This window comes from Perca flavescens, chromosome 20, assembly GCF_004354835.1.
Source record: "Perca flavescens isolate YP-PL-M2 chromosome 20, PFLA_1.0, whole genome shotgun sequence".
NCBI lineage: Eukaryota > Metazoa > Chordata > Actinopteri > Perciformes > Percidae > Perca > Perca flavescens.
The window spans coordinates 26,574,572-26,600,499 of record NC_041350.1 but is presented as its reverse complement, the minus strand read 5'-3'; the positions used below and the strand labels follow the sequence as shown (position 1 = coordinate 26,600,499).

The window sequence follows — 25,928 nt, the reverse complement described above, 5'->3', positions numbered from 1 at the left end:
CTGCACTTTAAAACATCATACAGGAATTAATCCTAGCTTAATGTAAATATATGTTTTGTTCATTTCGAGTAAATTCAGCTTGAAATTTTCAGGCCACTTTAGAACTTATTAACATGAGTTCTTCTGACTAGAAATGATTCACTCAACTCATCAAATTAAGTTATTAAAGAAACATGATCAGCATATTAGCAGACTCTTCAGCATGCAGTGTTTGAGAGGATCTTTCTTTTTTGTAGTTTAAAGATCCATAGATATACAGTAAATGTAAAGCAAATCTGTCTGTAATGATTGTCAGTGGGTGACAGTAACAGTTTTTTCAGGGATTTTATTTCCTCTGTGATAGAGCAGCTAGAGAATGACAGGGGAGGGAGAGAGGGAGGGGGATGACATGCAGCAAAGGGTCGCAGGTTGGAGTTCAACCCTAGCCGCTGCCAAGGTCTCGATTTACACTCTACCGGTTGAGCTAGAGGTCACCCTGCAACACATAAGACAACGTTGACCTTATTATTACCATTATTAAGTTCGGTTAACTCACATTTTTAAGGCAGCAGGGAAGCTTATGTCTTCAAGTTGAACCACCTTAAACATTTTTACAGTGTGCGGATTTTGAGTGAATTTGACCATATTACCAAATTCTGCCAGTGGTGCTTTCTTGCATCAGAGAACTCACTTGGCACTATCTGACTGAAACGTCTTGCTGCTGTAAATCCTGCCCTACTGGACACCTCAGGCAGGTTAAAACAGTCCCTAAGAGTGATTTGCTGCTATTAGTTGACCCACTATCCCATCTGCAGAACACACACAGACCAGTGGACCCATGTGCAGATCGGGATAGGCCTGGCAGTGTAATGTTCGATACCACACAGGACCACAGATGGGTCCCCGCACAGTGGAGCCTGTGGCTGGCGCCGTCACCGTGGCCTGGGCACTGGCCAGATGGGCCACCCTGAGAGAGGCCTGTCAGGCCCAAACAGGCTGATCTTATTACTGTGGGCCAAGACTGGAGTCTGGTTCCACAACACACACACGCACACACACACACACACACACACATCATCATCTGGGGAATCCACATTATCATGCCTGACTTTTCGCAGACTGGATTCTCCCTTTGTGTGTGTGTGTGTGTGTGTGTGTGTGTGTGCGTTCTTTACCTGTGTGGCTTGTCAGATGGTTTTGTTGCTGTTCAAACCGGAAAAATCAGGTTCCATGTAGGTTACCCATGTTTACATAACAACAAAACGAATTCTCAACCCAGAAAAATGGTGGCTTCTTAGGTTTCTTAGGATGAGTGAGTGCTGGATGTGCAACTAGCTACATACTAATACAGTATATTTTTGCAACCCAGTCTTTGAATGCCAATACTGAGATTTCTTTTTGCTATGGTCCATGTTTGATGTTGTTTTTGGGTGTTTGCACTGCATCTCAGTAGTGGTGGACCACCATTGGCCAATATTCAATATTTCATCAATATCAAAGTAATATAGGCCTATCTAGAAAGTCATACATGAATCTAACCTTTATTCTTTCTTTCTGGTTTTACATCCATTCAAAAAACTACAAATATTGGCATGCAAATTTCAGCACTTCTGATCCTAAAATGTTAATGAACAAAACTCTAAAAAGGCTCCTGGAGCTTCTCACTTTGCAGCTGCAGTCTGAGAATTTGAGTTTTCCAAATATGGATGCTGAATATGTGGCATGGTGTTAGAGAAAACATACTCGGTATGCTCTGGAAAACCGTGCCCAGGAGAAATAAAAGTTTAAAAAGATGATTTTTTTTTTTCCCAGATCAAAGCCGGTGTGACAGCAGTGCTACATTCCTGTTAAAGTGGAGTATCAGGGGTAACAAGAATGAGGTTGTCCATATGGAGTCCTCTCTGCTTTCACCTAATGGCTGAACTCCATATGCAGGTCATGTGTAGTTATTTTCTGTTTTCTGTGTCATCTGCTGCAGGGTTTCAATCAATCAAGAGGAGAACATTACATCTAAAGCTCTTAAAGCATAACAAGAATAAATGAACACAATACATTAAGTTCTGTAACTGAAAATGATAAAGTAAATAGAACAAAAGCATGTGGGTGATGCCATTATCAGGGTTAGGATTTAGCGGCATGGCTCTATAAATCGATGTCAGTGTGGGTCGGTCGGTCCAGACTGAAATATCTCAACAAATATCGGATGGATTGCTATTACAATTTTATACAGAGATCACCAGATGATAAATCTTGGTGACTTTGGTGATTCCATGATTTTCCTTCTAGCGCCACCATTACATTTGTGATTTTGAGTGAGACGTCTCAGCAACGATTGCCATAAATTTTTGTAAACACATTCTTATCCTCCTCAGGATGAATTTTATTTACTTTGTTGATCCCTTATCTTTTCACCTACTGTCATCATCAGGTCACAATATTAATTTTGATTTGTCCAATATTTGGTTTTTGGTTCCAAGTACCCGCAAAACTCATGACATTCCCATCAGCTTCAGTTGTAATTTGTGTTAATTGCTAATTAGCAAATGTTAGCATCCCTATCAGACGAAACTAAGATGTTGAACACGGTCAGCATTACACCTGCTTAGCATCAGCTCGTTAGCGTTTGATTGATAATGTTCGTTTAAGTACAGCTTCACAGAGCCCCTAGCATGGCTGTAGACTCCTAATCTTGTTCAGAATTTAAACACAATGTGAGGAGAGTTTTAAAATAGAACCTCACGATCCATAACAAGGACAACATGTACAAGATAAACTGACCAAAGAAGTGCAATGACAAAAAATGCCAAAGAAGACAAAAGCAGTTGATGAAAAATATGAATATAAGTAGTAAGACAAGCAGACAGTGTAAAACACGTATTGAGCTGTCAAATGAAATGACACAGTTGTGACTTCACTTGTAATTACAGTGTACAGAAGCTTGACTGGCCAATTTTTGATTAAAAAAAAAAATGTGAGCAGCCATAATCAATGTTTATATTTTACAAATGCCAAACCAAACCAGCTGAATTGAGTTGTCATTCACCCAACCCTTCATTTTCCAGCCGCAAATTATGTTTCTACATTAATAATGATAGACTTATATCTGAGGAGCAGGGCTTAATGTTGCATGCTGCCAAAAAAAAAAGAAATGGATTTCCATTTCTTTAGTGTCATCCTCTGTAATATAACCCGTTCTCAAACTGACAGCTCTGAAACAGGGTCCCAAGGTCTAGGTCACGGTTTAGGCTGATTTTGGCTCAGAGGCTCTTCTTATTGTCAGAAAGCATCTTCATTTGAAATTCACGCAACATAAAGTCAGGTTTGACTGGCAGCATGAGCAGCAGGGCACGCGGGGGTTGTAATATCCACAGGAGCAGAGCAGAGATGGATGGATTGGTTTTCTTGCTGCACATTGATTTCCACATTTGGGTGATTAAGTTTATTATTTGGCCCGTGGCTACATTAGCATGTGATTATCCTGGGAGCGAAGCATATTTAACTTCTGAGAACAAAGGAGAATCACTTTGGTCACCTGAGTCTCTTTTCTGTGGGGTGCAGGAAGAGAAAGAACATGGAAGCGTTCGGCCTGGTTGCTTTGGCCTGGGACTGTGTTTAGCGCTACGGTTCCTCTCAGTCTGCCTCCTTCCCTCTTTTTTTCTGTTTCCCCCTTTTCTTTCCATCCCCTAGCAAACATTTCTCCCCGACTCTTTTGTTTGCCAAGATCCAGGTTACCATGGCTACCAACTGGCGCTCTATGAGCACCTCATCCCTCATCTAAATATTCCTAGTTATCTATGGTAATGAAATGCACACACCATTATCTGGCTTAATGAAATACACTCCATTGTCTATGATTAGAGGGAGAAAGCTTTATTTCGGAGTAGTCTTGGGTTACAGTGTTCCCTGGCCGCGTTAAACAACTGCACCGCCATTGGCGATGTGGGCTCTTTCCGACTCTTTTTTTCTGTTCCGTGGACAATAAAGAAACTATGTCCAGTTGCTGTGAGCAGCCCTGCTATGCAGCTTATGTGCTACAGTGGCTGTTTGATTGCACTAATTGGCCGGTCTGCGCTCTCTCTGCCTCGTGACCGACTCGCTGCTGCGAATTCTGCTTCCAGACTAATGCAGCCCATTAAAAAAAAAAGACAGATTATGACAACAAACCTTTACATTATACCCATTTTGACAAGACTACAACATAACAAGGCTGCAGAAGAGCCACATTGAGAAAAGCAAGCACAAGCAGAAATGGAACATCATTATCTAACAGTATCTGAGCTCAAAATCTTTTGCCTCTTTTGTTTGCAAGGAAGAATGAGCCAAATCAACTCCTTCCCGTACAGCACTGCTCATCTGTGCTGTAGTTTTTCATGGTCTTTGAAATCCCTTTGAAAAATCAAGAGCATCATAAAACCGCTATACCGTAAAGATTTGCATCTGATATCACTTGTTCCCCCTCAGTGATAAAAACAGTGAGTGTGTATTTTTTGTAGGAGCGCATCTGTGTGAGTGTGCCAGTGTCTATTTCCAATTCAGGCCGGGGTAATATCTGCAGATTGGGTGGTTTAGTCACTCTGCATTTCATGAGCCAGTCCTGTCACTAACAGTTATCTCCTCACTGCCCTCTGAGGAGTTGTCTAGGTGAAATGATTCTCCGAAGCTCTGAATAATGCATGAAATTACGTAATGCAAATGGAGGCTTTATTTCCCCTGCCTCTCGCAGACGCAGACGCCGGGGCCACTGTATTAAAGCAGCAAAGGAGAAACAGTGGGAGTCCCCAGAGTAAAGGAACTACAGCAGGGAGCGAAAAGGTCAATGATGAAAACCCGGGGCTTCTCCTCACATGCAGCTTCATCAAGTATGAGTTGGAGTTATTGCGCGCTGCACTGCAGAATTGCAGAGCCGAGCAGGCGCTATTCACAGGGCTACCATGGGAGGCTTATTGTGTGGAGGCAGTGAAATATTCATTAAGCAACAGCCTGGATGGTTTCCATGCTGCCTGCCTGTAAACAGATGCCCAATCAAACACAAATAATAACAGTAGAGGAGAGCGAGCGGCGCTGAATTTGATCCAATCAAGAAATGACACTCGCCTTATATGCACCAAATTAGGCTACACTAAACTGTTGTCAAGTCCCTGCTTCAACAAGTAGATGAGCCTTCCCACCATCCATCCAACCCCCAACTCTGTGTGTGTGTAGTGGGTAGACCTGAATGGCATTAATTGCCCCCTAAGATGACGGGCAGATGAAAGTGAGGTGGTGGTTTGCTGTGGGACATGGGGGCCGGTTACAAAGAGAGGCTGAGGACGGCTGGCAGGTCTCACAGACTTCAAAAGCAGATAAAGGGTCTTTTTACACAAAGGATCCTCTTTTTTTTTTTTTTTTTTTTTTTTTGCTTAATCTTCAGATTTGGGGGTTTATTTGTGCCAGCCTTCTCGCCTTTGTCCACTTTTGTGTCAGGTTTTAACGCCAGAGGATTAAATTGCTGTTGCGGAAATCATTGTTTGTGTTTTCCTCCAACCCGCTGCCTTCCATTGTCCCGTGACATAATCGGCTGCTCGCTAACAATATGAGAGGTTGATCTCTTTCCTTTGGTGAGAAATGAACAGTTGATGGATCTGGTTACCTTGTTAGTCTGAGGAAACAGTGGCATAATATGTTGTTTTGTTTAGTCAGAGAGCTCTTAACTCTTTAAGTAGCTTTTTAAAAAAAATGAAATGAGGACAAGGAGGTCTTACTCGTGAGCCTCAGAACAGAGAGAGAAAACACTGATCTGCCATTGAACATAACAAATGTGAGGTCGGTTTTCTTTTCTCTGCAAACAAAGGAGGTCTGACTGGAGAAAATCAGAGTGAGACCACATCGGTCCAGAGGAATATATCAACCTTATTCGGAATTGGGAAAACTCTTAAACACAAAGAAAAAGCAAATTTTTCCTTCTCTGTCAGGTGCTCTTAAGTCTTCCCGGTGTATCTGCCCGGAGCTTCACCTACAGCCCAGATTCCTGTCATTCTCCAGTGAAAGTATTGGTCTCCAGCCACCCAGCCAGCCCTCCATCTGCCCATGAATAGGACCAGTCACATTTCTGATAGCATTTAATGAAAAATCTACCCGGGCTTTGGAGGGGAGGGAGGGGGATGAAGGGTGGATACGGAGGGAGGGTTGGGTTGTGGGTGGGGGGGGTGTTTGCATAGGAGGGCTCAACAAAGAGTGCCTTTCACTGGAGTGGAAAGCCTAGATTGCTCCCTCTCCCTCCTCGCTCTCTCATTTTGTCTTTTTTGATTCAACATCAAAAATGTGCCAAATGACTGGGCAGAAACTCCCAGAGGTTTTCAGTGTGTGTGTGTGTGTGTGTGTGTGTGTGTGTGTGTATAAAGTGTCACACAAAGGGACAGGTGTCTTGCGGTTTAAGGTGGCAGCAGTGAGGACACAAAGGTAGCAAACATTCGGCGAGGCTTCATTGAGAAAGATATGGTCCTCAGCTTGATCCTTGTTCAGTGGAAGAATCTGGAGCTTGATTATGCATGACTTAATCATAATAAAAATAACATTATACCTGTACCAATGTCCCTAAAACTATCAAGGATAAGGCTGGTGTAATTCTTTATTTTTTTTCCCATTGTCAACAAATCCCATGAAAAGAAATCTCTCAATACTTCCCTGTCTGTGGCACCCAGCCCTGAGCCCATTGGTTCTTACTAAAGACATATTTAAAAACAGGTCACACAAATATATAGTTTCATTTGTTTAAAGATTAAATCATTTCCTAAAGCAGCTTGGCACTGTAGTTGTTAGCAAATAAAAGTAAATAGTGTATTTCTTGGGGACTATTTTCATTTGCAGATTAATACACACCTGGTATACAGTGTGTGGGTTCACAGTAATGAAAGAACATGTCATCCAGTGCAACAGTGTGGCTCATTGATGTTTTTATTTATTTGCAGACAACAACGGAGCTGATTTGACACTGATTTGTTGACATGAAGAGAAACAGACATATCCGTTGATGATCTTGTGTGCCAACATGCAGTCATTCTGAGCCATCTAATTAATCCTCCTGGCTCCCAGGAATTTCTTATGTGGACAAAAATAAAAAAAACAGAAGATTCTGCACCTTTTCTGTGCATGCATGAGTGTGTTTGCAACACTGGATGACGACACTGACAGGACATCTTCCTCCTTTGTTTACACGACCCACAACAGGTGCGAAAAGCTTTCTTTTCCTGCTCTGACATCAGATAACAGGCTTTGCTCGTTCCTCATTTCCGACAGACGGGACCCAAATGTCTTCAGCATTCTGTGCCATCATTACAATTTCTGCTTTTTGTTGTTTTTTTAATCAAGTAAAGCAAACAACAGCACTTTCTTGTTTGCTTTTGTTCTCCTTGAAGCAGGTCAACCGGACTAAAACTCTCATTTACTGCCGCAGCCTTTAAGCACTGGGTTTATCTCCATTCAAATTACAAACAAACCGCTAAGGGCATGTGTTGCTAATAGGACAGCACACATTGATCCTCTTTGCTCATATCTAAAATGTTAATCAATACCCCGAGAGCTTGTGGATTGTCTTTAGAGGAATGTGCAACAGCGAGCTGATCAAGAGTCGTCACAGTTTCCCAAGATGCTAGTGTTTTTGAATCTGTTGAATGGATGACTGACTGCATGGTCTTCTGGGAAACTACACAGCTGAAGGGTTTTGTTGTAAAAGAACATTTCTCTTGCAAGATGAATCATAGTGGAAAAGAAAAGTTGGTTATATTTTCAAAGATAAGATTTTGCATACTCCTTTTGTACAGTAAACAATTAACAGATTCTGTAAGCATTCTTCCTTAAACCACACTTATGCATCAACATTCAACCGTCAAAAAGAGCTGTGACACATTCTGGTACATTTCCTCCTGCTGTGTGTGCACAGACTGGTCTTTGCCTCTAAGCAGTATATTTCTCCACCTAAAAGTGGTGCTGCAGCCTAAACTGTACATGGTGGGGGGTGACATTTTCAGGACTGGTCCAGATCCCAGCAAAAAAATTCAGCCACTTCCACCAAAGGTGGCGCTAAACCTAAACAGCTAATGTAAGTCGAAACTGCCTTCAAGCTTCTCCTGTACTATACGGTAATTCCTTTACTGTGCGAGAGTAAGTCACTTGGTTATGACACAATCGTTAGCCTATTTTTACAAAAACGTCTGCTACAGAGCCATAACGTGAGGTACAAGGTAATGGAGCCTTTTATACATTGTCGTGTTTCTTTAGAAATAAACAATGGACAAATAGTCGTTAAACGCTTCAGATGTAAAGTTATTCGCAGTCAAGTGACGTAAAAAAAAAGAAATGGCGGTCAGTGTAATGCTAACAAGAGGTGATACCTTTGTAGCAACAAAATGGCGCCATCGGAGGTTCGAGTTCTGAAGCGAAGCTTACCCCCTTGACATCCACACGTTCCTTGGATCGAGCTGAATCACGTGATATAGGCCACGCCCATTTCCGCTAACCAACTTTTTCAAACTCCTCCTAGGCCGTACGCCCGATCTCTACGAAACCTGGTACATAACATCTCCAGATGAAAACGCGGCCGCGTTGCATTAACCGCGGCGAATTCAGACACCACTACAAAATGGCAAACACACTGTTAAGTGCACTATTTCCACGATAGGGAACCGTTTGGAACACAGCTATTGTTTTAGCTCTAAATATAAACATTTCAATAAGCTCTCCAAGTATTCAGTACACCCTGGGTGATGAAGTCAATCTCGGCGTGTCCCTCTGCCCAGATACAGATGGCCTGTTTCTGCTTGTTGCTCCTGAAAATCATCTATCCTGTAATGTGTCATTAATGGCAATCACGAACGGCAGGTGAACAGTAGGCTCCAGTAACCGTGCAGCACCGACAGCTGGATAGTGTAAATGTTTGAAGGGAGGGGGGCCAGGGGAGGCGGAGCTGGGATGTTTACTTGTTTGTGCAGGGTAGGCTGCTGCACAACTGGAGCCAAATCTTACTGGGCACAATTACCAAAAACACTCAGCGTTCGGTTACCGGGACAAAAAAGAAATGAGGCTTCTTTGTGGTGCAACTGGGACGCCGGTACAGTAGGAGCGGGGTAAACAACAGTGTAATGGGGTAGATTTGACCCTGCATGGAAGCCACTGAGGAGCCCGCGGTCCATGTGCACGTCTGAATGATGATTAACTGTAATTACCTAAGCCGTACCTGGCCTGCATGCCAGGAGGCAGCCCAAGATTAATGGGGCTGTGCTGAAAACGGAACAAAAGCTCACATTTCCGAAGTAATGAATCGCTCTGGTACTAAGGCGTTTTCACATGGTGCTCCCAGGCCCCCAGGGAGCTTCATTACAACGGGAGGAATAGATGGATCCTCTGCAGCATTTTCAGGGAAAGCAAGCAGGCGAGCAGGAGGAAGTCTTAAATAGTCTCCGACATCCTGGTTGCCACACAGCCTCTATAACCAGAAAGGGGACAAACAGCCTCCTCAGTGCTTCTTAAATGGGTGGTAAACACTACAAAGCAAAGGGCCTTGTTTGCCTTGTCTCACTCGTACACAAGGTGTTTAAACAATAAAGCTCAGTGGTGCAGGCTGCTTCACTAATGTAGATACATTTGACTACATCGATGCTGAAGCAGCGTTACCAAAATCCGCAGTGAATTATAGTTCCTTACCCATTCGTAAACACAAAAGACTTGAACCGAGCCGACATGCCACTCAGCATTATCCGTATTAAAAGGAAGCAGGTTTCATTTGTACAGGAAGCACTCAGTTTGGTAAAAGCCTGGAGGGCAAGGTTTTATTACAAATGTCTCCTGTTATAAATTACCGTCCACGGATTAACCCACAGATTAACAGTGACATTATTGTAGAGGTTAATATATGTTTTTTTGAAGAATGCAGGACACAAAACGGCCCTGGACAATGTGTGAAAGAAGCCTGTGTGAGATTTAGTATTAGGAGCTGTGCCGGAATGAATACCGGTGATGTATGGAAGTGGGCATCAATTATTGGAAGTCAAACTCCTTGAGGCAACAATGAGAGGATTTACAGGCTGGGACATTTTTCATGCCCTTGAACATGTTACCTTCAAATATGTAGGTCGATAGCAAGATGAAATACAACCTGACTGGAGGTTTTAATGATTACAACGCACCCAGGCCACATATTTCTTGCCCCATTAAGTCACATAAATACTTGAAGGAAACACAGGTTGAGGCATGCCCAGCTTTACATCACGGTGTGTGCAGTGGTCCCTTGAAAAACCCAAAGGCCCTTTTTGTTTACAAGCCTCTAATCATGTTAATGACACTTTGCTGCCATACGGGCCATTTCTCAATCGATCACAGAAACAAAGACCAAAATAAAGTGACAACACTTAGGATTTTTGCCTGTGCACGTCTGAAAGGAGATGAAAGAGATGTGAGATTCAACCTTTAAACTGCCAATTTATCAGGGAAGACGACAGAGAGTCAATGCCATTATCCTCCCTGTCACCCTACAGTGTGCGTGGGAACATAAACATGCACATATACGCATACAAATCTGCAATCTCTTAAATAATTTATTCAAAAGGTAAAGAAACATGAGTGCACATTATGGATGCAGTCAGACAGTTTAATTGAACATTAAAAAATGAAAGCAAGGGCGTTATTAGGACCATATCAGTGTTTTCACATGTTAACCCATCATAACACTGCTCACCATAGTTTAAACCATTCTGTAGTGGGCTAGATTTGTTAAATGCTTCTTCCTTCTTCCGAGGCAACCATGGATAAGTCTGGTGATATTTTATAGTTTTCCTTTTTGTCCACAAATCCCAATAAAAGACCAAAACCAACAATGAATTGATCCTACTAACAAGTATTGTGTGTGTATCCGAGCCTACAATATATTATTCCTCTGTGCCGTAGAGCTCCAAAAACTATTAAAAACACATGAGCCGCACAGTTGCACTGGGTGACGTTAGAGTAAGAGTAATGCACTAATTTAACATTGCACTCTATAATAATCAGCTTCACGATAGTTTAAAAAACAAAGTATCAAAATCAGGACCAGAGATCTTTTTTTTTATTCCACACATTCTTCTTCCTCATCAAAACCTAGAGCAAAGATGGTCAAAGATTGTGGTGTGTTATGCTAGTGGCGGCTAACGTAGCCTTAAACAGAGACGAGGAGTGGGCTACAGCGGTCTGGTAAACTCACTTCTTTCTAACTGACTCGAGTGACATCACTTGAGGCAATTTATCAGACTGCGTGCAGCTCCCTCTGTAGCCACAAAAAGGCTTTACACAACTTTTTTCCCCCACATATGCAGTATCCCCAAGACCTGTAAACAGACTGAGGTGTAAAATCGGTAGAACTCCCCTTTAAGATGAAAGCGGTTTATTTTGACTCACACACACACCATACTGCTGCTGTACCTACTAACAGTGTACCAAGTGTGTATTAATCCACAGCTGAAAATAGTCAAACGTTCAATATTTACTTCTATTTGACAAGCATTTGTTGAAAACTACAGTGCCCACCTGTTCTAGGAAATGATGGAGCCTTTTTTTCCAATGAGAGTATGAGGAGAAATAAAGATTTCCATATCTTGTAGGAACCAGTAGGGCTTGGGGCTCATTGCCATAGACTGGGTAAAGAAATAGAAAAGTGTTGAGAGACAGACAAATGTGTTGTTGGTTTTGGTCTTTTTTTTTTTTTTTTTTTAAATCATAGTGGAATGCATGGAAACCAATAAACATGATAATCACATTCAAAACCTGTAATAAGACTTTAAATATGACAAAGTAGACTTATGCAGAAAGAGACAAATGATCTCATTAACATAAAAACGCCTGTATTTGTACAGCAGTATGAAGGCGTGAGGATTTATTAATTTCCTGTAGGTCTTTCTTTCTGTGGGTGTTTAACAGCAGATTATCAGAGATGAGTTCGTCGACGGTAGACAAAAGACTTTTCTCCTGCTCACTTCTTAGCAATAGATACTCCCCAACCAGGAATGACAGTGTGGACAAAAGACTAGACATTAATTTATCTTCCCTATATGACCCTGATGCAAATGAGGAAAATGAAAGCAAGCAATCAATTCCCTAATTGGGTTTGCGCTATTTTAACTTGTTAAGGGGGCCTCTGTCTAGATTAAAGTGAAGGTCAATTTCTCATTGTGACAATTACTGTAATCATTTCCACAGTGCAACAAAGGAATCCAGCAAAGGCTTGAGAGGAGACGGCAGCGAAGCAGATGCCTCCCCATTGTGTGAGTCTACCATCTTAACATCTTGTTAATCTTAGTTATCGCATTCATTACAATCTGCAGACACAATAGATTCTACATTTCAAAGTAAAGACTACTGTAGGTCACTTTTTTTTATACAGTAGGTCATCTTGGCATAATGAGAGGTTTGACTTTCCAGTAGTAACAAAACAAAATCTAGGTCTGGAGTATTTCTCTGTACATATTCCTTAATAAATAAATAAAAAGGTTGAGAAAAAAAAAAAAAAAAAAACCACAAATAAGATTTTTTGAACACTCAAAAACCCAGCTCGTCTTCTTGGGATAACATTTGCTTAACCGCATTAGGTAAAACCCCTACAGCTGTCATCCGGTTTGGATGTAAGAATTGCTAAATCTTGACTGTTGCACAGAAATACCCTGCCCACTTTTAAAAAAGCGCACCGTACAGGAAGACATTTCTCCTGCGATATAACTCAAAACTTTGGCAGATAATTGCAGGCTGACGTAGGACCACATCAATCATAACGAGCCTTTAAACTGCAAAGAAAAATGTTCTTGCAAGAATTTGTTGGAAATAAAACATAATAAATAAAATGATAATTTATGCTCCTAAATACACACACTGAAATGTTTTAAGGGTCATTCCTTTAAAAGAGGACAAGCAAACAGCAGCAGCCGCCCTGCTGGGAAGGTTAGGCGGTTCGAGCAGAGGCCTGTAAGCCGAGCGGCTGCAAAGCTGCAGCGGAGCATTTATTTTGGCTTCCCGAGGAACAAATCAGACTGTTGATATACGGCGTGAGTCAGCTACTCCCTTGTGTCACATCAAACGTTTATTTACCAGCGGAGAGAAACCACAGAATTAGAATAAAAATGTGATTATGTATCCCTGCACTAAAAGCAATGCACTCAATTACTCCAACTCCAAACTTCTCTAGAAGGGGAGTGAGGAAGCCTTTTTTGCTGCATAGCCATATATCAAAAAGCAAGTAATGGGAGAGCAACAGGTCATGTCTGCTGGTTCATTTCTGTTAGTGTGTTCTCTTTTTCCCCTTCTGTCGAGAGGGAGAGAAATCTGTTGAAAGCTCGACAAACCATGCAGCCTTTTAACAAGATGCACTTAATCTTCCTGGTGTTTGCTTTAGTTAAGTAAGGGATTGGCTTCGTCCGGGCCCAGGAGTGGTGGGATGTTGATGATCGCTAACCTCTTATCAGTCTTTATCTGCATTTGAACAGGTTTCTAGCGGGGCAAAGCCAAACAGACCAATAAGATTAAATATAGACCCATTTTGCAAGTTAGTAATGTCCCAGTGCTTTCTATGGGTTCAACCAGAGTTCATGTTATTAGTATTACAGGCCTTTCATGCTTTCAAATCTCACACAGATCAGAAGGGCTTTGGGAGGTATGCCACTGTCAGCCAATTAATGCCCACAAGAACAGCTGTTCTGCCTGTAAGGTCAAGACTAAGCACTTTTCACAGCTAAATGCCTCAACTTTACTTTTTTTTTTTACTGCTTCAACCTCGTTTTTAGGTAATTATTCAGCTCTCTGGGAACGTTTTGTAATTCACACCTCAAACATTGCATAACAGGAGTCACAAAAGTGGCCTTGAAATGCTCGAGTCAAATAACAAACCTGCCAGGCTTTAGGGAAGAGGGATCTACACAAATCCCACCCACATTAAATGAGAGGAGACGCAGTCAGGGGGATTGAAGGGAGGCATTTAAGGCTTAGAAGAACCTCGCTTCAGATAAAATCTCAGGGACAATAGTTACTTTTCAAACGTTTAACTGGCACTTTGCTCTAACTCGGGCTGACCTGAGATGAGGGATTCTCGCTCAAGGACACTGAAACAGGATATGCAGCTGCTGCTGGGATTAATCTGGTTATGTTTTAGTGGTGGGGCAGTAAAAAAAAAAAAAAAAAAAAAAAAAAAAAAAACACTGGGCCTCTCATCTTCATAGTAATATGCCAAATTACATTGAGTTACATGCTGAGGCTTGAATAATCCTGCTCACAAATCATGCTTTAGCTTCATGCAGCTTATCATGGGGGCTGACTTTATTATTCTTTGTAGTGAGTCATCCAGGCCCATCTATACTGTTCCACCAGTCTTTGGTCTTGTACTGTATATAGCAATGTATTGCATGACATCAACACTCTTTCAAAGTGGAGGCTTTAATTCCCTCTGGGGCTGACCCATGATAACCTGCAGCCACAGTGCTACTAAAAAGGCACTTATTTGTATGACAGTTTGTGTCCAAACATCACTACACTTAAAACCGTTCCTCCAACAGACATGACATTATAATAATAAAAAAAAGAATACATAATATACATAACTATTGAACACAACCCGATCTAAACAAAGCCAATGCCCCAGCAATCATATTACAGAGCAGAATTTCAAAATGAAACATAACACATTCAATGTGCCAATAGCATTACTGCTCATCAATCACAGCCTTAAAATGAAAGCAGAATTCTTTGTAGCGCCAAATTTGAGGGACAAAAGGTAACAGTGCCACCTGCTGGTAACTTAAAAAAAAACAACAAAAAAAACAGAAAGATCTGTTACATCAATTTTAAAACAATAGCAAAGCAACTAAGTAAAAATCACGTGTTTTAACACAATCTTGAAACAGATTAGCTAATCACACATAATCCCTGACAAACTCTTATTGCAAAAGAATGCTCAAAGCTTGATGCACATAAATTATTAATATAATGTAGCTTGGGGTTTCCTTTGTATTCTTACAATGATTGGCCATCATGGTGCAAACATTTCCAAAAAACACGCAACCGAATCTGAACACAATTAGTCTTTTTTGCCGCCAAAACTTCACAAGAACCAAAACCGAGAAGAAACCGAGGCGACTGAAAAGCAGCCCAGTTTGGAACAAGCACGGTGTCAAATGTCAAAGGAAACGATGCATGCTTATAATTTTTTGATTTCCTACATGTTCACGTTTCCCAGTCTACTGGTGAATTTGTCCTTGTCAATGTGCTTGTGCTCTGGGACGTGTCTGTAGGTGCAGTCCTGCCTCATGCAGCCGGTGGTCCTCCAGAAAAAGCACTCCTTCTTGTACGGGCTACAACAAAGGCAAAAACAATTTCAATTCTAGGGATGCATTTACGGTGGGCTTTAAGTACTGCTAAGATCAGGAGACCTGAAATGACAGGGTTCCTTTTTGCCTCTAAATAGCTGCAACATAACTGATATGAACAAAGACAATCTAATACTAGTTATTTCTTACTTTGCATTTATAGAAATTAAAAGTTCTGAAAAACAATCTTGGTGAGCAATAGAAACTACAAGTCTTAACTGTGTAAAGCTAACTATTAAGGAATCCTATGAATATGTGGGAGAAATACAAACTATACATGCACCATTGTAAAATATAAGACTGACAATAATCTAGATTTCCCCCCGAATCATTACCCTTGAAGTTAAATCTAAACTCGGAAGTGAAAGAGATTTTACCAGTGCGAGGGAGAATAATAGCATCGTCTTACCCGGGGCGTGAATATGGGTCAATGGTGGCCGCTCTGGACATACCTAGTCCAACGGGGATTTTACTGGGATATCGCACAGAGAGTGGAGCGCCCTCTACCACCATTCCCTGAAGAAGAAACAGACATTAAACATCTTAGGCCAGCCACCCAACAGAGCTGTACTGGAGAGCCACACGGCTTAGAAAAGAGAAGAAGCTTCACAGGCAAATAACTGATCAGATTTATGTCAGAGTTGATTTATGTGATGGGAAAACAATGCTACGGTTTCAGAGGAGAGCCAGACTTTAAAGCATGACTAACTTTACAGAGTTAAAGAGCTGCAGTTGTTACTCACTGCTTAAATAGCACACAATCAAAATAAGTTTCAACTTCCTGCTCTACAACCTGCCAAGTTTTGAATACAAATTTCTGATTTGCTTCTTAACTTTATTTTACATTTGCCTGTATACATTCTCTTTGGGAACCTACCAATCTTTAGGTCACTGTTAGCTGTAATAAACACTTTGCTGCTGATAGGGAATAGAAAATGTGTCTGCCTAAATGTAGATTTACAACAAGAGACATCACAAAATGTAACATTACATACGCTTATTTCTACTTTCTCAACTGTTCCAATTGGTCAAGATTGACACATCAGCTAGATACCAGAACAAATAATATGCAAATTACCATTTAAAGTAAACCGATACATACATTAATACACTGGATGGCTCTGTCACAGTCTTCTTTTTTGGCGTAGTTCACAAAGGCACACTGGTGTTCCAGCAGCATCTTGATGCTGTAGACCGTCCCAGCTCTGAGAGTGAGTGAGTGAGTGAGTGAGAGAGAATCTTTCATATCCCTGCAGGGCAATTTGCCACAGCTTCGAGTCAACACGGGTGAATACACTCACACATCACTTTAGCAGCCATTAAATCGATAACAAGTTCAGAGTCGACAAACACATCAATATTTTGCAAGACAACAGCATCAATATTTCAGTGTATGCATATCGCTTTATTATTTTTATTCTACTGCCATTTTCCATTCTTGTTGCGTCTGTACACTCAGACATCTGACTGTGACAAAGTGAAGGAGCTCAGCCTGAGGTACTTTACCTGCTGAAGAGCTCGTGGAGTGTTGAGTAGGTGACAGCAGGAGCCAAGGATCCAACCCAAATGGGGAAAAGATCACTTTACACAAAACAAAGAGATAAAACAGCCATTTAAAATAATGTTGAACTCTGGATACAATTCAGCAAATTATCATATCAATAACAAATCTGTGAACACTCCACATTACCATCTGTTCTTGCTCAATGGTACAAAAGGAAAGACCTCCTTAAATCCAGTTAGTAAAGACTAATTATTGCAGCAGTATATGGACAAACAAACAGCCAGTTGTTGAACATCTGTGCATATGACTGCCAACATGCAAGAAAAACTAAAAATGAACAATATAAATCACAAAAACTTGAAATAGCGTACACAATGTAATATACAATAAACATTTGACCAGTGGTTCCCAACCTGAGGGTCAGGCATGTGTTCTCACTTTTGAAAATAGCGGACAGTTTTACCTTCAGGCCTCTAAAACTTTCATCAAAAAAGGTAACAATTTAAGCCACAAGTACACATTGTGTCACTTTAAAAAGGATCACAAGCCAAAAAAAAAAAAAAAAAGGTTGGGTACCACTGTCTTAGATAATAATTTTCATTTTAAAATACACATTAGTGATTCGCAGTCTTACGGTTTGACAAAATTCCTTGGACGGGGCGTCGGGGACTTTGAATTCGATCTGCTTTGGCCCAAAGCATCCAACTCTTTGGCCGGCTGCGTTCTAGGACGAGTTGTTTGTCGGACAATCCACTCCCCCTCATCGTTGTCTTCCTCCTGCACCACTGGTTGGTCTGTATTGTCCCAGCCGGCACAGGCATCTGAAGAGAGCCGACAAACGGTAAAAAGACAGTTAAAAACGTCATTGTAGTAACATGTCATCTTTCCAACCTTTTTAGGCCTTTATTCGATAGGACAGCAGAAGACATGAAAGGGGAGAGAGAGGGGGGAATGACACGCAGCAAAAGGCCGCAAGTCGGAGTCAAACCCTGACCCGCTGCGTCGAGGAGTAAACCTCTACATATGGGCGCCCGCTCTACCAACTGAGCCGTCAGGGCGCCCATATCTTTCCAACTTTTGAGAAACATTTTGTGACATTTACCTCCAGGACCCCGATTACCGTCGTCACCAAACAGAGCTTCAACAGCTTCCTCTAACGTGGCGTGTGTTTTCAAGGCCTCGGAGCTCTGTGCCCAGGTGAATCCCATTTCCTAAAATGGAAGTACAAAGACAACCTCCTAAGCTGACATAGCATACACACATCAAAGCCACAGATGACAGATAGGACTTTGTCTGAAAAAGAATTCAAGAATCCAATTCCAAACTGCTCCAGAAGTGAGTGAGCATTCAGTGTATAGAAAAGTCACATATTATACCTCCAGTATATCCCCTATCATAGAGTGTGCTGTGCAATGTTTCCTGACCACCATTTGGAGACAACAACATGCAAAATGACTAAGAAACTTATATATGAGCTTTGTACATTCTCAGAGGTTGTGAACATCTCTACGAGGATTTCTACTGCTTCTTCTCAGCCATTTGGTGAGTGACAGTCTTTTTTTTGTGCCATATATTGTCTTATAAACTGTTGTAAACACAAGCTTCTCCTACCATTAGGTGCAACGTCTGTGCTCGTTTCAGCTCTTGCGTGGCTTCAGCGCTCGAACTTTCCAGCATCAACACCTCCTTATAGATCAGCGAGGCCTCGTAGTATCTCTGGAGAAGTGAAAGCGGAATTCACAGGCAATAAGTAAGTAATTATTAAGTAATATGCAAGTTTAAAATCTTGAATTTAGTAATAGCTCTTGAACTAGCGTGTGGGGAATTAACACTGTAAAGTCGTTTTTGTTTTAGTCGACTAAGATTTCTTTGTCATTTTATGCTTTTTTTTTAAATGCTGAATCACTTATTTACAATACAACGTACGAGCACATCTCTGAGAGACACAAGATTTAAAGTCGTGCTTTTGCACGATTCTTTGTGGAAAAACTCAGTTTTACAGGTCTGTCGATTAAATCAACTAATCGATCAGTGAACGAAACCCCATGCGTGTTAGTCGACTAAGAATATCTTTTGTTGAGGACCGCCCTACTACTATAAAACCTGCAAACAAAGTATTTAGTAACAACCTCACACCTGTATAATGTATTATAAGGTCAGTTTTCTCTGTACTACAGGTTTTTTACCACAATATTAAGCGTTTTCCTGAAAATGTCAAGCTAGTTGCAACAGTTACTATACATGAAAATAAAAGCCTATCAAGTGTCTGGAAGTATCACAGTGTACGCAGCGTTAACTGGATACAGTGGGTAGCGATTTACCTTGAGCCCACAGAGAGCTTTTCCTTTCCTAAATAAACCTTTTATCCAGTTTGGCTCCATGGAGAGAGCTAGATCAGCGTCTCTGAAAGCATTTTCATACTGCTGCATTCTTTCATAACAGAGGGACCGATTTCCAAATAACCTGAAACACATTAAATGTAATTCATGTCATTAATAGTCACTGCTTCGGTGTGCTTTAATGGAGGCTGAAGTCAATTTAAGTCCACCTTCTTACTTAAATTCCTTTGGGTTGTATTTAATTGCGTCAGTAAAGCACTTCACGGCCATCTCATACTGTCCAGAGGCAGCCAAGCGATTTCCCATACCTGGAAGGCAGAGCAAGGACAGTTGTGCCAGCTTCAGTGCTTTCACTCAGTGTTTGACTTTGCCAAAGTCTCAATGACGTTAATGTAAAATATAACTTACCAGCAAGCTCTCGGCTTCTTTTTGCCAACTCTTCTGCAGCGGGGTCCATTGTTTTCTGTTAAAGTTGACACATTAGTCTGTGAAGCATGCCGAGCACTACAGGAAACGCTAAATTTGCGTGTCGCTTTCTCAAACGCCAACTTATGAAGACTACCAGTTAATGTTTGATCCTATTAAAGATCCATTTACAAATATAATTGAAGAGTAAGACTTTTGTAGAGAAAATGTTTCCAGGCTGGTGATCATTTAAAATAGTGTGTTATATTATATACATTACTGACAGAACATCAGAAAACAAATATTTTTTAAAGATTTGTCATCTGGTGTGACTTAAGTCTGGTAAAATATCTGTCAATCCATGATAGCAGGTTTCTTGGATAAGATTAAGCCTTGAAGAAATACAAATACTACGTATGTCTTCAGTGTTCGCACCTCTTTACTGGGTTGAGGTTTCTCTTCCTTCTTTTGAATTTCAGGTTTTTCTACAACCATTGGCTTTTCCTCCAGGGACTTTTTCAGTAATTTATTTTTTTCCTTTTTCCTTTCTTTTGCAGGCCTCTGGTTACACGTCTCCTCAGGCACCGATTTTGTTGTAGAAGAGAAAAATCCAAATCCAAAATCCAAATCCTGCTGATGACAATGAAACAAAGTGGTGGTTTGAAGATATTCATCCACAAACAGACTACAATGTTGAAAATCTTGTTTCACAAAAGGAAGACTTTGACAATAGCTTAGATTGAACTAATAGACTTCAGATAGACTTCTAAATTCATCCATTGCCCAAAGCCCACCTGAATTATGATTGGCCAGTTGATGTACCACAAAAAAAAATTATCCACTGATATATGGACGTATCTTTCGCCATGTGAAGTCTATGGGAAAGTGCAGAATCATTAAATCTGACCTGTAACGGATTTGGACGACATATGAAAGTGGCCCAAATCACAACTGGAAAAGATTGGATGCCATGTTACTTGGGCTGTTCACAAGGTCACGAAAATAAAATGAAAATCCGATTTGGGTCACTTTGGCCTGCAGTCTGAATTTAGCCTAAGACCGGTCTTTCTGAAACTAACACCTGCTGTCATACACAGCTGTTTTTTGCATTCATTTGTGAAACAAGGACTAAACTTTTTAACAGACATCACTTCAACACACACACAAATCACTTCAACACACACACAAATTTCCTAAACAAATTGTTTCCTTTTGTGACCATTTCCTACTGTCACATTACATTTTAAAGAAAACAAACTTTTGCTCCTCAATGTGACAAACAGTAATGTAAAAATCTATACAAACCTTTTGCTCTCCATCTTCTCCTTTTTTATTCACCTCTGCAAAATGTTCTTCTTTATCATTATCACTGCTCTCATTATATGCAGCTGCCGCAGTTCCATTTTGGGTTTTACCAGATTCAGGAGATTCATTTGTCACTGCATTATTTTCAATAACAGGATTTTCTTCCTGATTTTCTGAGGAGTCTGACTTCCCTTGCTCTTCCTCCTGAAATGCCAAAAATGACTAAAATCAGCATGGCTTTGAAAAGACCCGTTTTCCAAAAGATAGCACTTTATATTGCTGTGAATTACAACAAATACGTACGAGTAACAGGACTTACAGGTAAAATATTTTTAACAGCATTCTCCTTTTCTTTCCGTTTCTTTTCTTTTTTACGCTGCAACAGAAAGAAGAAATGTGTTATGTGCCACTGTTAAGGGAAAAAAGCAACATCAGCACTCAAAATGTTAAATCCTAACCATTATGCAGACACTGACCAATTTCTTACGCTTGTTTTTCTCAGTTTTCTCTTTCCGTCGTTCCTCTTCTTCTTTCAGTTCCTTTGCATGTTTATCAGCCTCCTGAAAAAAAAAAATCTCTGCGTTGAGCCAATTTTCAGGAAATTCACACTGTCTGGGAAAGAACTCTAAAAGAAGAGAAACCAAAGTGTAATACCTCGTCAGTGAGTTGTTTTATTCGTGGATGTGGTTCTAAAGACCTGTGAGCAGCATGTTGTGGACAATAGTAATCATCGTCATCATCATCGTCAGAATATACAAGGTCGTCCTCCAGTTCTCCTTCAAAGGTCCTTAAAAAATCTAAACCTGGGTGATAAAGAAAAAAATCTAAGCCTTTTCTAGTGCTCTTATGTGTGCTATATCTGTGAAAGGGCAAGTCTGGACCGATTCTCCAGACATTGTCCGGAGTTCGTATGAGAGAAACAACTTAAGAGTGTGGCCAATCAGAACAGCTATAGTGCTCTCCGACGAGGTCGCACATGTCAGAAGAACTTGAGAAATAGATAATACATTTATTTTTTAATAGAGCTTTTCTAGACACTCAAAGACGCTTTACAGTTTTGATAACATAAATACAACAAACAGACAAGGTACATATATGAACACTCAGATAATGATGCTGCTTTCTCCAGTAGCTCCACCGACAATTGTTGCATTTACAATAAGTGCAAAAGAGCTCTCTCTCTCTCTCTCTCTCTCTCTCTCTCTCTCTCTCTCTCTCTCTCTCTCTCTCTCTCTCTCTCTCTCTCTCTCTCTCTCTCTCTCTCTCTCTCTCTCTCTCTCTCTCTCTCTCTCTCTCTCTCTCTCTCTCTCTCTCTCTCTCTCTCTCTGGAACGCATATTAATGTTAAAAATCTCAAAGTGAAATTTGGGACCTGGACCATGGGACCTTTAAAGGCAAGTTATTTAATGGCTCCAGGATACTATGCATCCTGATAAAGTTTCCTTGGCCTTTGGAATTAAAATAGCCCCACATCATCACATACCCTTCACCATACCTAGAGATTGGCATGGGGTACTTTCCATAAAATCATCTCTCTATCATCACGATGCACAGTATCCAGGATACTATCAAAAAGTAGTGTTTGCTCGTTACTCCTTACAAAAGTAATATGTTACTTTACTTAGTTACACTACACTGCAGACTGGATTCTCTACTCTCAGAGTGACAGCGGATTCATTATGAACGAGTCCAGCGCGGGTTGAATGCCCATCAGCAGGTCATCGCCGTTACACTGCGTTAGTGTATGTAATGTCTGTACCGGTCGCGCAGCCATGATGGTCCGTGCATTGTCGTAGACACATGCAGCCTCTTTTCTGGGAATCCTTGCGTGTCTGTGCGACAGACAAGTCCACAGCGGGCCGCTGCGTGTATGTATGAGGCAATCTCCACCACATCCATTACCATGAGGTTGTCAGCTTTGTGTCTGCCTGGCTCAGAGCGCTGTCCAGCAGAAAGCCACGAAGCTTAAAACGCTCTCAAAAGTTAGCTTTGTTCTCGCTTGCGATGATTTCTCTGTTACCAGCCTCTGTCTCGTCCCGTGTGGAGCTTGTGAGCGCGCAGCTGAGAAGGCAGTGTAGCTGTCAAATCTGTCCCTGGGAAAAGTAGCATTGCGCCGAATTGAAAAAAGGAACTATGTTTCGTTACCAACTTTTCAGTAGTAGCGCGTTACACTAATTTTTACACAACAAAAAATTAGTTACGTTACAGAAACTGGAATGTTTTATTTCAGTAGCCTAATAGCTGGTTTGATTTGCATTGAGAGATGATTTTATGGAAAGTACCCCATGCCAATCTCTAGGTATGGTGAAGGGCATGTAATGATGTGGGGCTATTTTAATTTTTATTCCTCTTTTTAGTCAACTTTCGCATGGGTTCATAAACTTATGAGCACCACTGTAGAAATCAGTAGCGTCGTCTAATTACCTTAAATTATTACAGATTTAAAAGAACATAAGAGTTAAGGTTACCTTAACTCTTATGTTCTTTTAAATCACAAACAAAAGAGTTATTTGGTGGAAGCCATACACTGCAATAGAGATAACAAAACTATGCTTATAACCCGCTTGGTTCCACTGGTTTTAGATCTAATAATACTGGGTTTTGTTGTATCTCCAGTTCTCTTCTCCACCATCACTTTGAAATAACCTGCAACAGCCAGTTCAGAAAATGCCTTACCTAATAAGCCAGAGGCAAAGACATCCAGGATAGAGTTTGAAGAATGACGTCCACTTATGAAATCTACCATAGTTTCCTGAGAAGGAGAAAAGATACAGAGACTTTAAATACAACCAACAACGTGTCAATGCTCTATCCACACTAATGTGCGTCTACTGTGCAACAATATTACCTACATACTGCTATATGTAACATACTGTGCAACCCTTCACTCATTTGCTGAGGTTGAAGTTAGTTTTTGACTTATCTGCAGCAGTTACCATAAGAGCTGGTAGATAATATTGATATTCTAACATTGACACAATATAAGATATTTGTAACTTTTAACTGAAACAGACAGTCGATAAAGGGAGTAGTCAATATTTTTGACAATTAATTATTTATTTGTATCATTTGTCAAACTAAAATGCCAAACATTCTCTGGTTTCATCTTCTCAACTGTGAAGGCATGCTGCTTCTCTCTATTTTACATCACTGTAAATTGACTATCTTTGGGTTTTATGTTCTATTATCAGCATCCATTAACTGTTAATCACAACTGTGCAAAAGTATTAACGACTTACTGCTATAATATACTGTATATTAAGTATACATGTTTTGGCTGTTATCTGCAGCAGTGATCACAAAAGCGGGCAGTTGATGTTGTAACGTTGAGATTAGATGTTACCTTAGATTTTGTATTTTGTAAGATGAATTATACCATAAACAAGGTTTTCCTTATTAAAGACTGCATAACAGTATATTTTGATCCTTTTTTCCTATTGTTGTGAAAAGCTTCCTGTCTGATAACTATGGCAGCTCACACTCCGATTATTTATTGTGTTAGCAAAGGTACAACTGGTGGCATGTCACCAACAACACCCTTTAAATTGGAAAGACTTGTTATGTCACAATAATAACAACTTAAGTGCCCGGTGCTTGAATCATACTCACATGTGTGTGCATAAGTCTCGAGTTCTCTCGAATTCTTGGTATAGGAGCGCCACCTGAAAGGTAGAAAAGGACACGTACATGGTTCTATTAAACTTAACGTTAAAACATAGGCTTTAACGTTACAAAGCTTAAGTCAGTAGTCACGGTGATACAGTTACATCAACACTACTTTGGTGCTCACCAAACGCCACAACGTTAGCTAACAAGCTAGTTAGCTAACGTTAGCTAGCTATACATTTGACGAATTAGGTCAAGTTCTCAGTTAAGGAAACTCAGCGACGAATATCACACTACTAAAATGACAATCACTGCTTAAATATTACCTTTTACAATGTCTTTCTTTTTTGGCATGACGTTATCTTATGTATTTGTACTGGAGTGCCGCGACTGTGTTTAACGTTATTAGTGTCTGAGGTAATTTTACAGTTCCACTGTTGTCTTTTTCTTTCCGCGTTTGATCTGGAGCTACCCGGACCTACCTCCCTTGCTTTAACCTTTCAGGCTCATACCCGCCTCCAGGAGGCTCCACCAATCTAATGAAAACGATTGTTTTTTTGTTGTGGTTTAGGGCGGTGATTGGATGTCGGCCTGCCAATACTGGGGAAGTAGGTGGACCCAGGCTATGCTGGGAAACGTCTGCCTCTCGGCTTGATCTAAACATCCATTGATCTAACCTGGATCTAACTGATCCAACACCTGATTTGTTCAGAATCGACTCAACATGATGACGTTTTATATAAACGTTTTATTGATTTTGAATCGGAGGGATTTTAACTGCTATTTGTCTCATTTAAAGGCTTATTCTGTACAGAACACCTGTTGTGAGGCTGATAGTTATGTTTAAAAGTCAGAGAGACTAAATCTCTTCAGATTACGGATCATCTACAGTCTGTTGTTAATTAAAATCAGCAACAGATCACATGTAGAGAATTTTGACAGCTACTCTGTCATAATAAAATCAACTGGAGACTGTGTACAAGCTGATATATGGGTTTGATAACATTTTATTAAATCGGAATCGGACCACAGTGTTTATGTCACTTCCTGTTCAGTCTGAAGGCTGCTGGAATCAGCTGGAAAACTGTCCGATTTGAGAGCGGACTTTTGTCACCGCCCCCGGGTGCTGCCGCCTGCTCTCGTCCGCTTTACAGGCGCAGTTCATCTCGAACGAGCCTATTGTATTAAATCGGAGTCGGACCTAACAGGATGTGAGTGTTTCTGTGACTTCCTGTTCGGCCTGAAGGCTGCTGGAAACGGCTGGAAACTTTTGCAATATCTTAATACTGCAATAATTTTTTTCACCTGTAAAAAAAAAAATATAAGGTGATGGTGACATTTCACAGTGACTACATAAACTTGAAAGTGTGGATTAGTTGGACTGGAGTTGAATAATTTCAGTTTTGTACGCAAGCGAGCGATCCATCTGTTCAACAGACGA

General features: G+C 40.8%; 1 protein-coding gene across 2 annotated transcripts; it reads right to left on the bottom strand.

The window, feature by feature from the left end:
* Positions 1 to 14,265: 14,265 nt before the first annotated feature.
* On the bottom strand, positions 14,266 to 21,278 carry si:dkey-33c12.4 (uncharacterized). 2 transcript variants are annotated; one of them, XM_028565045.1, is made up of 13 exons: positions 21,202 to 21,278; positions 20,883 to 21,086; positions 20,013 to 20,210; positions 19,581 to 19,635; positions 19,390 to 19,480; positions 19,155 to 19,296; positions 18,445 to 18,549; positions 17,936 to 18,044; positions 17,468 to 17,654; positions 16,836 to 16,910; positions 16,432 to 16,534; positions 15,739 to 15,845; positions 14,266 to 15,314 (listed from the first exon to the last, which is right to left on the bottom strand). In XM_028565045.1, exons 3-13 carry the CDS (start codon positions 20,070 to 20,072, stop codon positions 15,179 to 15,181), a joined length of 1,170 nt encoding a protein of 389 aa, XP_028420846.1. In that variant the 5' UTR covers positions 20,073 to 20,210; positions 20,883 to 21,086; positions 21,202 to 21,278; the 3' UTR covers positions 14,266 to 15,178. The 2 variants fall into 2 exon arrangements, with proteins under 2 accessions (XP_028420846.1, XP_028420845.1); XM_028565044.1 differs by having other exon boundaries at positions 20,013 to 20,207.
* Between the last annotated feature and the right edge of the window lie 4,650 nt (positions 21,279 to 25,928).

Excerpts from the sequence above, each read along its gene's own strand:
- si:dkey-33c12.4 (XM_028565045.1), bottom strand. The coding sequence starts at position 20,072 with ATGGTTGTAGAAAAACCTGAAATTCAAAAGAAGGAAGAGAAACCTCAA. Across the intron at positions 16,911-17,467 it reads CCAAGGAATTTTGTCAAACC|TGATCTTTTCCCCATTTGGG; the intron begins GTAAGACTGCGA and ends TTTTGTGTAAAG. Across the intron at positions 16,535-16,835 it reads CTCCACGAGCTCTTCAGCAG|AGCTGGGACGGTCTACAGCA; the intron begins GTAAAGTACCTC and ends ACTCACTCTCAG.